The sequence below is a fragment of the Cordyceps javanica genome, chromosome 7, assembly GCF_051103115.1.
Source record: "Cordyceps javanica chromosome 7, complete sequence".
NCBI classification, from domain to species: Eukaryota; Fungi; Ascomycota; class Sordariomycetes; order Hypocreales; family Cordycipitaceae; genus Cordyceps; species Cordyceps javanica.
The window spans coordinates 1,810,005-1,822,023 of record NC_139301.1 but is presented as its reverse complement, the minus strand read 5'-3'; the positions used below and the strand labels follow the sequence as shown (position 1 = coordinate 1,822,023).

General features: G+C 57.5%; 4 protein-coding genes across 4 annotated transcripts; 3 read left to right on the top strand and 1 right to left on the bottom strand.

Annotated features, from left to right (window-relative positions):
* Nucleotides 1-443: 443 nt before the first annotated feature.
* On the top strand, nucleotides 444-2,273 carry V2A60_010054 (Dak1 domain-containing protein; the record flags this gene model as incomplete). Its single annotated transcript, XM_083261315.1, has 2 exons — nucleotides 444-1,740; nucleotides 1,804-2,273. The coding sequence occupies 2 exons, from the start codon at nucleotides 444-446 to the stop codon at nucleotides 2,271-2,273; spliced, it is 1,767 nt and encodes a 588-aa protein (XP_083117441.1).
* Nucleotides 2,274-2,592: 319 nt separating this feature from the next.
* On the bottom strand, nucleotides 2,593-3,086 carry V2A60_010053 (mRNA splicing protein SMD2; the record flags this gene model as incomplete). Its single annotated transcript, XM_083261314.1, has 3 exons — nucleotides 2,593-2,896; nucleotides 2,964-2,996; nucleotides 3,064-3,086. The coding sequence occupies 3 exons, from the start codon at nucleotides 3,084-3,086 to the stop codon at nucleotides 2,593-2,595; spliced, it is 360 nt and encodes a 119-aa protein (XP_083117440.1).
* Nucleotides 3,087-3,568: 482 nt separating this feature from the next.
* V2A60_010052 (mitochondrial 37S ribosomal protein mS47) lies at nucleotides 3,569-5,129 on the top strand (the record flags this gene model as incomplete). The annotated part of the gene is made up of 2 exons (XM_083261313.1): nucleotides 3,569-3,682; nucleotides 3,738-5,129. The coding sequence occupies 2 exons, from the start codon at nucleotides 3,569-3,571 to the stop codon at nucleotides 5,127-5,129; spliced, it is 1,506 nt and encodes a 501-aa protein (XP_083117439.1).
* A 3,055-nt stretch (nucleotides 5,130-8,184) lies between these two features.
* Nucleotides 8,185-11,915, top strand: V2A60_010051 (uncharacterized protein; the record flags this gene model as incomplete). Its single annotated transcript, XM_083261312.1, has 2 exons — nucleotides 8,185-8,302; nucleotides 8,365-11,915. The coding sequence occupies 2 exons, from the start codon at nucleotides 8,185-8,187 to the stop codon at nucleotides 11,913-11,915; spliced, it is 3,669 nt and encodes a 1,222-aa protein (XP_083117438.1).
* Between the last annotated feature and the right edge of the window lie 104 nt (nucleotides 11,916-12,019).

Sequence of the window (12,019 nt, the reverse complement as noted above, 5' to 3'; positions counted from 1 at the left end):
TGCCGAGACACGCTGCTATGCAAGTTGCGGGACCTGGAGAGCACGGTTTGGGAGTTACGAGGTTGGAACAAACATAGCTAATTTAATGATTTCTGTCATTATTCTTTTGTTTACAGACAAGACAGTACCCATTTTCCCGTAGTCATTTTTAATATCCTTTTGACCGAGAGATCCCCCACGCCGGTAGAGTGCCAATATCAGCTCATCCCGCTCACCCCGCATAAGAAGCCTGTGGCCGTCTCCCAAACCCCCCACCTTGCCCCCATCTTCTCAATACTTGAACTCGAGCTCCTCTTTCCAGCCCCGACTTGCACACATATCTGCCCTTGATCCTGTTGCACTTTTTATCGTAGCTCGATCAGCTACATCTCTCTTCTCCATTCCCGACTCTACTCTCCGCCTCACAGACACAACGGCTATCAGCCGGCACCAATCCCCAAACCATGTCGTCCCGGCACTTCATCAACGACGCCACGCAGCTCGTCCACGCGGCGCTACACAGTCTCACGCTCACCAACCCCAACGTCGCTCTCGATGCCGAGCACAAGATTGTCTACCGCCGGGCCTCATCGCATGCCTCCCCGCAGGTCGCGCTCCTCGCCGGCGGCGGCTCCGGTCACGAGCCCTCGTTCGCCGGCATGGTGGGGCCGGGCATGCTCTCGGCCGCCGTCGCGGGCACCATCTTTGCGAGCCCGTCGGCCGAGCAGGTGCGGCGGGGCATCACGGCGCGCGTGGACTCTTCGCGCGGCGTGCTGGTCGTCGTCATGAACTACACGGGTGACATCCTCAACTTTGGCATGGCCGTGGAGAAGGCGAGGGCGGCGGGCGTCGCGGCCGAGATGGTCGTCGTCGGCGACGATGTCGGCGTCGGGCGGGCGCAGGCCGGCAAGGTGGGCAGGCGCGGCATCGCGGGCACGGTGCTGGTGCTCAAGATTGCGGGCGCGCTGGCCGCCCGCGGCGCGACCCTCGACGACGTGGCCAAGGTCGCCCGGCTGGCGGCGGACAACATCGTCAGCGTCGGCGCCAGCCTGGAGCACGTCCACGTGCCCGGCCGCGCGGCGGACGAGGCTTCGGGGGCTTCGGGCCTGGCCCGCGGTGAAGTCGAGATCGGCATGGGCATCCACAACGAGGCCGGGTGCGAAAAGGCACGCCTCGAGCTGCCGGCGCTCGTCTCCAAGATGCTCGTGCAGCTGCTCGACCAGGGCGACAAGGACCGCGCGTTCCTGACCGTCAACTCCAACGAGGTCGTGCTGCTGGTCAACAACCTCGGGGGTGTGAGCGTCCTCGAGATGGGCGGCATCACGGCCGAGGTCGTCTCGCAGCTGCGCAGCAAGCACAACATCCGCCCCGTGCGCGTGATTGCGGGCACGTTTATGACCAGCCTCAACGGCATGGGCTTCAGCATCTCGCTGCTCAACGTGGTCAACACGAGCATCCCGGGTGCGCCGAACATGGTCGAGCTGCTGGATGCGCCGAGCGAGGTCACGGGCTGGGCGGCACCGGTCCAGAAGACGACGTGGGAGGCGGCGGCGGGGCGCGGCGAGGAGGCGGCGGGAGACGACGTCGCTGCAGCTGCGCAGGAAGTCCAGCCGAGCGGGTTGAAGTATGACTCGACGGCGGCCAAGGGCGCGCTTACAGCGGCACTCAACAAGGTCATCGCGGCGGAACCGGACGTGACGAGATATGATACCGTGGTTGGCGATGGTGATTGTGGCATCGGCCTCAAGCGCGGCGCGGAGGGTAAGTGCTGGCATTCGCTGCTCGCCGTAGCTAAATCTACTTACTATACTGACAACCAACTAGCCGTTTTAAAACACCTTGAAGAACACTCGCTTACTGGCGACCTGGTCATTGACGTCGCCGGAATCGTCCCAGTGGTGGAAAACACCATGGACGGCACCTCTGGCGCTCTCTACGCCATCTTCCTCAACGCCCTTGTGCACGCGCTCCGCACACTCTCGCCTGGAGAGGCTTCCCCCCGTCTCTGGGCCACGGCGCTGAAGCAGAGCTGCGATGCCCTGTCCCGGTACACCCCGGCGCGCCCTGGCGACCGCACGCTCATTGACGCGCTGTATCCGTTTGTCGAGACGCTCGCCGGCTCGGGCGACGTTACGCAGGCCGCGCAAGCATCGCACGCCGCGGCCGACGCGACAAAGGGCATGAAGGCGAGTCTCGGCCGCTCCGTGTATGTTGGCGGTAGCGGTTACGAAGAGGTTCCCGACCCTGGTGCCTGGGGTCTGGCGTGCTTCTTCCAGGGATTGGCGGGTGCCTAGGGCAATCAATGTATTTATGCGGTCCGGGGCAGAATTGTTTCTTATCGCAGAGTCAGTGGCACGTGAACTTGGAATCGTAATCGAGATCGTTATTTTTAACGCCTAAATTGTCCTGTGAGTCTCGCCAAAAAGACTGTACATGGAACCAACCAGAGCCCATCCCAAGATCAATGTAAACACAATCAAAGCCCACGCGGTATAGAAGAAGCCCATAAAAATCAATATGCCCGTTGATATTTGTCCACTCTAGCTTAGCAGCACCAGGATAACGCTATCACCTCTCAAGAACCTGGCCATGACAAAATGAACACGTTAGCAATCACAGCGGAAAGGTCGCACGTGAGGCGGGGGAGGCGACGACGCACATCTTGCTAATGAAGCGGTCCTTGTTGACGGGCCGGCCCTTTTTGCCATCGGCCAGCCGCGGCGTCTCCGTCCACATCTCCTTGACGTTCTCGAGGACCATGTTGCAGTGGCGGTCAAAGGCCTTGACGCGGGCGAGCAGCTTGCGGTTGTTGCGGATGGAGATGAGGACCTGGACGTGCGAGCGCACCGCGGTCTGGAGGATGGAGAGCGGGCCAGCAGAGAATTCGTGCTCTTCGAGCTGCGCGATTTCGTACTCCCTACAGAGATGCGCCTGTTAGTATGCGAAGGGCTCGGTTGCGTTGGGGGGTCGTGGTTCTCGCGTACGTGAGCTCGTTGCGCGGCTTGGTGAGAAGCTCCCTAGAGACGACGAGTTAGTAGGGAAACGCGAGAGAGGCATGCGCCAGTGTTTCCGAGAATCTCATACTCGATAGGCTTTGTGTCCGCCATGGTGATGTATAGATGCGGTGTCGATTGCAGCGAAAGAGAATTGATTCAAGAGGACTAGACGAAGCTTATGGCGGTGCTGCCTCCCACCAATGTTCAAAAACTCACAGATTTGAGTACGCGGGCGGCCCAAGCATCCTGATTGGCTGACAGCCACCAAAAGTAGCTCCACCGAAGGTTCAACTACCAAAGCACCCACTCTGGACAATCCTGGCAGGCCAGAAATCCCGGCCATACGGCAAACCTCTGCTACCCTCGGGCTAATTTTTCTAGTGGAGAGCAGCGACCTTCAAGCCTGCGCGGAGAAGAGGAGAGTGCCTTTGCAGAGAAGGATACCGGAACGTCTGATCTTGCCGCTGCCCACAGACGGATCACCTCTCAACCTCGGCCGACCGTTTAGCCCGGCTGACACATACACACACGCCCGATAAAGGAGGGGACTACTCGACTCCTCAATTAGGTTTTGGCTTTTCTCTCTCCCGGCCATGTCTTTCCGATCGATTGCTCTCCGTGCCGGAAGAGCTACCAACACGTCAGCGTATACCACCACATTCGCCATGGCGCAACGAGCACGATCCGCTCCCTTTGGAGCCAGACAGGTATGCCTCGCTCCCGTATCCATCCATTGGCTCCCGCTAAACGGCCCCCGGCCAGCTCTCGACCGAAGCTCAGGAGATCAAGGAGCTGCCCGGTGACGAAGTCGACGACGTCGTGTTCCAGAACAAGTACGGCCTGCGGACGATCCTCCTCAACCGCCCCAAGAAGCTCAACTCGCTCAACGGATCCATGGTGCGCAAGATTGTGCCGCGCATGGTGGAGTGGGAAAAGTCGGACCTGGCCAACGTCGTAATTATGAAGGGAGCGGGCGAAAAGGCCCTCTGCGCCGGCGGCGACGTCGCCGCGCTGGCTCAGTGGAACCTGGAGAGCGCCGACGGCTGGAAGCGGTCGGCCGACTACTTTGCGCTCGAGTACAAGCTCGACCACTATATCGCGACCTACCAGAAGCCGTACATCTCCTTCATGGACGGCATCACCATGGGCGGCGGCGTCGGCCTCAGCATCCACGCGCCGTTCCGCGTCGCCACGGAAAAGACCGTCTTCGCCATGCCCGAGACCACGATTGGCTTCTTCCCCGACGTCGGCGCGTCCTTCTTCCTCCCGCGCATGAACGGCGCCGTCGGCACGTACCTGGCCCTCACCAGCGACCGCCTCACCGGCGCCAACGTCTTCTACAGCGGCATCGCCACGCACTACCTGCACTCGACCAGCCTGCCGGACCTGGAGGCGCGCCTCGCCGAGCTGCGCTTCCGCGACGATGACAGCCTCGCGCAGCGTTTGCAGCTCATCAACGAGACGCTCGAGGAGTTCGCCACGGGTCTGCCGCACGACCAACCCATGGCGCTGGCCGGCGAGACGCGCCGTGCCATTGATCGCTGCTTCAACAAGAACAACCTCAACGAGATCATTGCCGCGCTGCAGCAAGAAAAGGGCGAGACAGAGGCCTGGGCGCAGAAGCAGCTGGCCACCCTCCAGAAGCGCTCCCCGACCGCCGTCCACGTCACACTCCGCCAGATGCGCGTCGGCGGCCGCTGGGACATTGCCGAAGCGTTTGAGCGCGAGCACCAGATCGCGTCCAAGTTCATGCAGCACCACGACTTCTCCGAGGGCGTGACGGCGCTGCTGGTACGCAAGGAGACGCCCAAGTGGCAGCCCGAGTCGCTCGAGGCCATCCCCGCGAGCGACAACGTCGCCCAGCCGTTCTTCGACTTCAACGAGAAGCAGACGGTGGGGCTCTTCTCGGACCGCACGTACAGCGACTACCCGTACCCGCTGCTGGGAGTGCCCTCGGAGCGGGAGATCAAGGAGATTGTGCAGAGCAGCACGCTGACGCCGAAGCAGCTGGCCGACAAGGTCGTGGCGTCGCGCAACGGCCGCCAGGGCATCGCGACGATTGTGGACGAGATTCTCACCCGCAAGGTCGTCGCGGACGGCAAAGGCTTGGCCAAGTGGGTGGAAGACGAGTCGAGCTCGTCGAGCAAGCTGTAAAATGGCACGACGACGACGGCCAAGAAGAAGATGAAGATGCCCACGTGTACACTAGCGTTTTAGAGACTTTTTCATTTGAATATATTTGAGCTCTCCGGCCGTGGGTGCTTGCTGAACTCATCTACAAGGATATCCATATGTTTGATTCGCTGCGTCTTGATTTGCTCAACGCGGCAGCGCCGTGTCGTATCGTCAAGTTTATAAAAGTACCTTGCGTACTCTGAATACTGCTAGATTGTATAATGTCCGACAATGAGCGCAATGGCCATGTAATTTAATGCAACTCCAAGTCTCATTTTGACACTGGCCTCGTAGTTTTTGAAATCAAGATCGGCACAGCACACGCAGATTGGGTCTAGACCAACAGAGTGCTGTCATTATTCAAAGATGCGACAAGGACAGTATTACAAGCACGGCATAAACATTCTGCACGTACCCATACATTATCTCCGTGGCTTGAACAGTCATCCTTTCCTTTTTTTGTTTTTTTTTTGATAGGACACATGCACAGGAGCATTGAGTAAGTAAGTGCAGCCATGTGTGCATCTGGTTCGAACCGATTCAGCACCAAAATTGGTATTGCGCGACGCAACGAAGCAGACGTGAATACAATACTAGAACTGCCTTTCTTAAATTATAGCGAAGAAGATGTGTTTGTATTGCAACACAGTTTTATGATGAAGGTAGGCGACGATGGTATCATAATTCAATGTTGCGTGTTGGTAATACTGTGGGGAAAGTAGATGGGTTGGCGTCAACACCATGAAAATAATAATCACGGTTAAGAATGGCGCAAAATAGGAGCTTCATTTGTCATAGGCGCTACGGCGACTGCTAGGGAAAAAAACGGGCGCAAATGGGTGAGCGACGGTGCGCCGTGTGTGATGGAGGGTGGGAGAGGGGCGGAGGCAGCAGGTGGGAGGCCAAGCGAGTGCGCAAAAAAAAAAAAAAAAAAAAAAAAAGGTGCTGAAGATGGCTTCAGAGCTGAGATGAAACGGGTCATGGCCGGTGAGGGTGGGAGGGGCGTCAGGATAAATGAGAGAGAGAGAGGAAGAACGAGTCACGGGCTGGTGATGGCCTCGTTCACAACAGGCGGGAGAGAAGGCGAAGAGGAGACGTACAAGTCTGGGGGGGAGGAAAAGTATAAGAGGAGAGAGCCCCCCGAGAAACGTCAGCAAAAGAGGGAATTGAAACTCGCCTCTTTCAAGGAGCGAATTCGAGACCAAACTTGGCGCTCAAACACGAGAAAGAAAAAGGGTCGTCTTGGGGTGCGCAAAAGAAACGCCCTCCACCTGGCCAGCGTGACAAACAACGACGACGAGAGATTGTGATTACGAAAGCAGCGCGAGGCTGGCGTGAGAGCGAGCTACTGTCCAGGCAGAAAGGCAGAAAGGAAAGAGAACCAAAAAAAGGCAGACAGGCAGACAGGCAGACAGGCAGACAGGCAGACAGACGAAAAGCCGAGAAGAGTGAAGTGTCATATCAGTGTCAGGTTACCTCACAGGTATGTGCTTTTGATTGCGCGCTGTGCCGGCTGGCATAAGGTTGTCCGGCCTCCGGAGCAGGACAACCGGGTTCGTTGCCTGGTAGAGATAAGCGGAGCTCTGGCGGGCGAAGGAACAGGGAAGGAAGGGAGAGAGGCAAGACAAAGCTTGAAGGGGCGCCAGAGTGCCTTTGCCGGGCCTCCCAGTACCATTTGCCACCTACATTCTCATGTATGCTCGGTACTTTGTACAGGCTTGATGGCTTGGCTTGGATGCTTGTCTTGGTTTTATTCTTGCATGCCAACTTGGGGAGGAGAGGCAGATGGCAGCATACTAAAAACTGCAAGCCCCACAAATGTACAACATGCTAATGGTCAATCAAGTCCCCACAGGTCACTCTGCACGCGAATCCTGCGTGAAAAGGTACATCTGCAGCCTCGCTCAGTCCTTCCAGCAGGCCGAAAAAAAAAGGTTTCTCTCGCATCGCGTGTTTGCCGCCCCGTCCGGGGCCTGCAGCTGCCACCCGGGCCACCCCCAGGTACTACCGTCATCACCACCAAATGGCCCAAGCGACACGCACACACACACGTTCAAACACCCAAACCGACCCAGCCAAAGGCTTTCACTAGGTACTCATTTTATTACTAGTTGGTTGCTGGTTTTGCTTGGCCTAACTTATTAGCCTGCCACGACAAACTCGCTTCCCGTCTCGGCGCTAATCCGCCGATAAGCACGTCACCACCCGGTTCGTCTTCTTCCAACCCAAGGGGCAACTTCTCGTCTTGTGAGTGCAAACACGCTTGATCCGTGACGAAAAGGTAACTCTTTTTTTCCTTTTTCTTTTCCTTTTCTGTTCATTTTCTGTTCACTTTATTTTACTTTCTTATCACCTCTTGCTGCTCAGTGTACTCTTCTTCTGCGTGCGCTCCAGCCACAACGGCTGTGGCTCAGCAGTCTTCAGCGGCTCTCCAGCGGTCGTCTTGTACCAGCTGAGCCAGCCAATGGCAATCTGCCCCCAGCACAAGACCATTGACTTGCTTCATCCAAAACATTTCTTCTTCGCCCTGCAGCAATCTTCACTTGCTCACAATCTTGTTTTTTTTTTCACTCTTCCCCTTTCTGTTCTTGTTCTTGTTCTTGTGATTTCTCTTCCTTCTTCCTCGTCTCGACTTGCCTTTCAACCTCCTCTCCCGCCTGAATTCCGGCCAAAACGATCCTGTCTCGCTGCCCTGTGTACCTGCCTACCGCCCTTGATCCACTTCGGCGGACGCGACTCTGGCCAACCCGTTCCGCTTCGGCGCGTCACGTACAGAACGCCCGCCTCCCCAATTTGACCAGGGAACCACTCTTACCATTTTCAAATTCTCTCCAGGTCTCTCATTTTATCAACCAGCGTCGCCTCGCAACCGCCCTGCAACCCTACAACCACCACCGCCCATTTTCTTCCTCCTCTTCCACGAACCCGCCGACCGCGAAACCTCGCACGCCTCACTCCATCGAACCAACGCTCGTATTGCCGCCCGTTAGCCCATTTTGCCAGCTGTTTGCTTTGCCCACGAGCTTCAGCGGCCATGGCCTCGCCGCTGCCTGCATCCGCGGCGCGCGCCGGTTGGGATGGCACCGCTCCCCAGCAGCAGATGCCTCCCTCTGAGCCCGATGCCAATGGCGTTCAGATCCGGCCCATGGGCTGTACGTCTTCTCGCCGCCGCCTCGCCCCCCAGCTCACCACTGTGCTAACACACGACCTGCAGTAAAAGTACACTACACATTTGACAAGGAGTCCAAAGTCAACTGTCTCGCACGATATCCCCACACCGTCCAGGTCCAAACCATTGCCCTGGACGAAACCACCTCTATCGGCGTGATTGACCTTCGCGTCTGCGTGCAGGCCGTCTCAGACTGTAGTCCCGAACTTGCCGGTCAGGACTGCGACTACACGATTTACGCCGTCGACTACTCCGAACCCGATACGCCTCTCGTCGGCCAGGGGATGCTCTCATGGGCTCTCGACTCCCTCGTCCGCGGCGACATCCCTGGTCAGCAGCCCAAGCTTGTCACCGGACGCGTCACGAAGAACCTGCTCGGTGTCTTCAGCGGCGGCAACAGGGAGACGCTCGAGGTGAAGCTCCGGTTGTCTGGATCTGCCAAGCCTCAATGGCAAACAGACAGCTTCGACATGGCCATGACCCCAACCGGCGCCGCCGAGTGGAATTCTTTTATTCAGTCCAATCCACAGCTTGGCCAGCCACAGCACGTGTCCAGAGTCGCTTCGCCAGCCATGTCACAAGGGCCTCCCACCACTCTAGCCAGGCGTGATTCGTTCGGCCCAGCCATGCACAACACCATCAACGACATACAGCGTGTTGCTCCCATCCCAGTCGACCCCAGCACCGTCCCCGACAACCAGGGCGGCTCATCACGCCCCTCCAGTCGAGCCTCCAACAGGGCACCTCGAAAACGAAAGCCTACCGGCCGTCCACGTGGACGCCCGAGGAAAAACCCTGTCGAGGGCAACACGTCGGGGTATGAGGACTGCACCGAGGGAGAGGATGGCCCGGCGAAGAAGCGTGCCAAACCAACCAAGATTGACAAGCCCAACCCGTTTGCAGGTGGTTCGGATTCTCTACGCGTTGCCGCCAGCACCTCAGGCTCATTACGAAATTTTCGTCCAGTTGCTACCAACAATGAAGGTGCTGCAGGAAGCCATCTTCAGGAAGTGCCACGTGCTCCTACTCCTGTACCTAATGGCCCTGTCTTCCCAGGTCGTGCCTCCAAGATAAGGCGTGAGTCGACCTTGGGGCAGAAGCCCATGAGCTATTCAGCACCAGCCGATGCCGATGCTAGAAGTCCCTTATCTCCACAAGATGATGGTCGCTCGCCGGAATCACTTGCGCCTACTCCCGCCTTCTCGGAGGACAGCCCGCCTGACATCGGTTCCTCGCCCCCGGTTCAACGTGCCACTCCTTTTCTGCGCTCCAGTCCTCCTCCCTCAAGCCCCGTCCTACCACCCATGCCGCCGTCCAACATGCCGCACGATGCCAGTTACCTATCGGAGGGTATGGATCTTTTTGGCGAGGAATCTCTTCCACCTCCTCAGCAAGACCTCGCTGCTCACAAGGCTTCCTCACACGCGCGTAAAGGCAGGGTCCAGACGCAGGCCAAGCCTGCGAGAAGTGTTCCTATTCAGGTGTTCCAAATGCAGGACGGACCTCAGGGCCAGGATCTAGTTCATATTTGCAGCTACAACACGACATATCCAAACACGTCACAACAGTCGCAAGGGCAGCAGACACCGCCTGAGCTGCCGCCCTTGAAACAAACCGCAGCGCAGCTACCTCAAACGACCGCTCCTATCAAGAAGGACCGTGTACCATCACCGCCTGGCATGGCTCCGACGCCACCGCCCACAACTGATGCTGCCGAGAAGCCTCCGACGCCAATGGCAGACTTTCACGAGGTCCCCACGGAGGCGAAGGAAATCAAGAGAATCGTCCCGGAGCCAGTTCTTCAGCCTACAGTAGATGGCAGGCAGAGACTATCGTCCCAACCACCCGCCTCTACGACACCAGTGCTCAACGCAAAGAAGCCCCTTGCTCGTTCGCATTCTGCTGGTCCGCTCATGCTGCCCAACATGGTTGCAAGCGAACCCGCTGGCCCATCACCCGTCACACAAGCTGTCGTTTGTGAAGAGGAGGTGCCCCATTTCCAATTGCGCAACCCTCGACGCGGCCAGTCGACTGACGTCGTGGACATGGTGCCGGCTAGTGATCCCCCAGCCCCAGCCATGAGGGCAGGCAGGCCGAATCTGCCCGAGGCCACCATGCCACCCAGTGAACCGATTCTGCCTCCGCCTTCGTCACCCAACAACAGGTCGAACAAGAATATTGTCAAGAAGCACGCCATCAAGCAACGCTTGGAAGAAGCCATCATGAATGGCACGATGCCTCCATTCTGCAGTAATTGTGGTGCCATTGAGACTCCAACGTGGCGCAAGATCTGGGTTCAGGATCGCGATGGAGTTCCCGAGTATGTTGAATACTCGGAAAAGCCTGGCCGCATTACTGCCATCGAGATTCTGCAGCGTGATGAAAACGAGAAACCGACTCAGCATCGTGTCATCAAGAAGGGGCTTGGTCCAACGGACGACAAAACCAATTGGCAAGAACTGCTTCTCTGCAACCCTTGCGGTATCTGGCTGACAAAATGTAAAACGCACCGCCCTCGCGAGCGATGGGACAAGGATGCCTCTCGTCTGGGGCAAGAGCGCCGCAAGAGGGGAACTGGTCGTTCTAAAAAGAGCCGAGCCAAGGCAGATGGTATGCCCAATCCCACGTCCGAGGCCTATATTCACACAGACGCAATGGGTCCTCCTGAGCCTTCTTCGCCAAAGTATGGCCCCAGCGGTGTTTCCAACACCGCAATCGAGGGTTTGATTGCGGCGACTCAGGGCGCCTCATTCGCTACAGAGAGCAGTGCTATGGATACGCAATCTGTGCCTGGGTCGACACACTCTGCTGCAAGCGGCGATGGCACGGCTAGGAGCCCAATTGACGTCGAGCTAGATGAGGCCATGGGTACGACTAAGCGGCTCTTGTTCCCTTCACCGAGAAAGCCAGGCACACCCAAGGTCCTTAGCACGGTCGATGTTAACGTTGTCTTGACCGATGATATGTGTCGCCAGAACAAGGCCGTTGCGACTGAGAAGGAGAATATGCCAATCATCACTCAGGATGGCCTCCTTGAATGCGACGATCCGGAAGCCCTTTTCCGCAGTCCTGCGATTGCCCGTCCAAGCACGCCTCCGAACGCTAAGGCCGCGGCCGCTGCTGAACCTTTCAAGACTCCCACTCGTGCGACGCCCAGCCATCGACCAGTCACCAGAAGTGTCTCGAAATCTCTGCGCACCGTGCGTTCTGTCTCCTCGCCCAGCCAGCTCGCTCTCATGCAGGCTACCCCGACCAAGACGCCACGCTCAATACGAGGAGGTGCAGTAAGTCTAGCTCGCAGACGCAGCCCTCGAAACCACCAGAACGCATTCGACGTCTTTGACACCCCGATTTCGAGAACAATTAATCAACTGCTATCTGAACCGAATGGCTTTACCCTTGACAGCGAGTTGGACCTCAGTAACTTGCCTGCACTGGAAAGCAGCCACGACACCCTCTTGGAGTTTGGCAATCTTCTCAGCACCGACGCAATCATGCCGAGCTCACCTCCTAGAGATGGGTCGATCTCGTTTGATTACGACGCCTCTTGGGCTGAATGGAGCATGGACGCCCCAGCTCAAGCAGATAATGAGTAAATATTGCTGTCTGCTTTAATCTTTTTCATCATTAAGCGAATCACGAGCAAGCATCTACATCACACACACATACCATTGCTTTTATCATGGAGTTGAAGGATCTG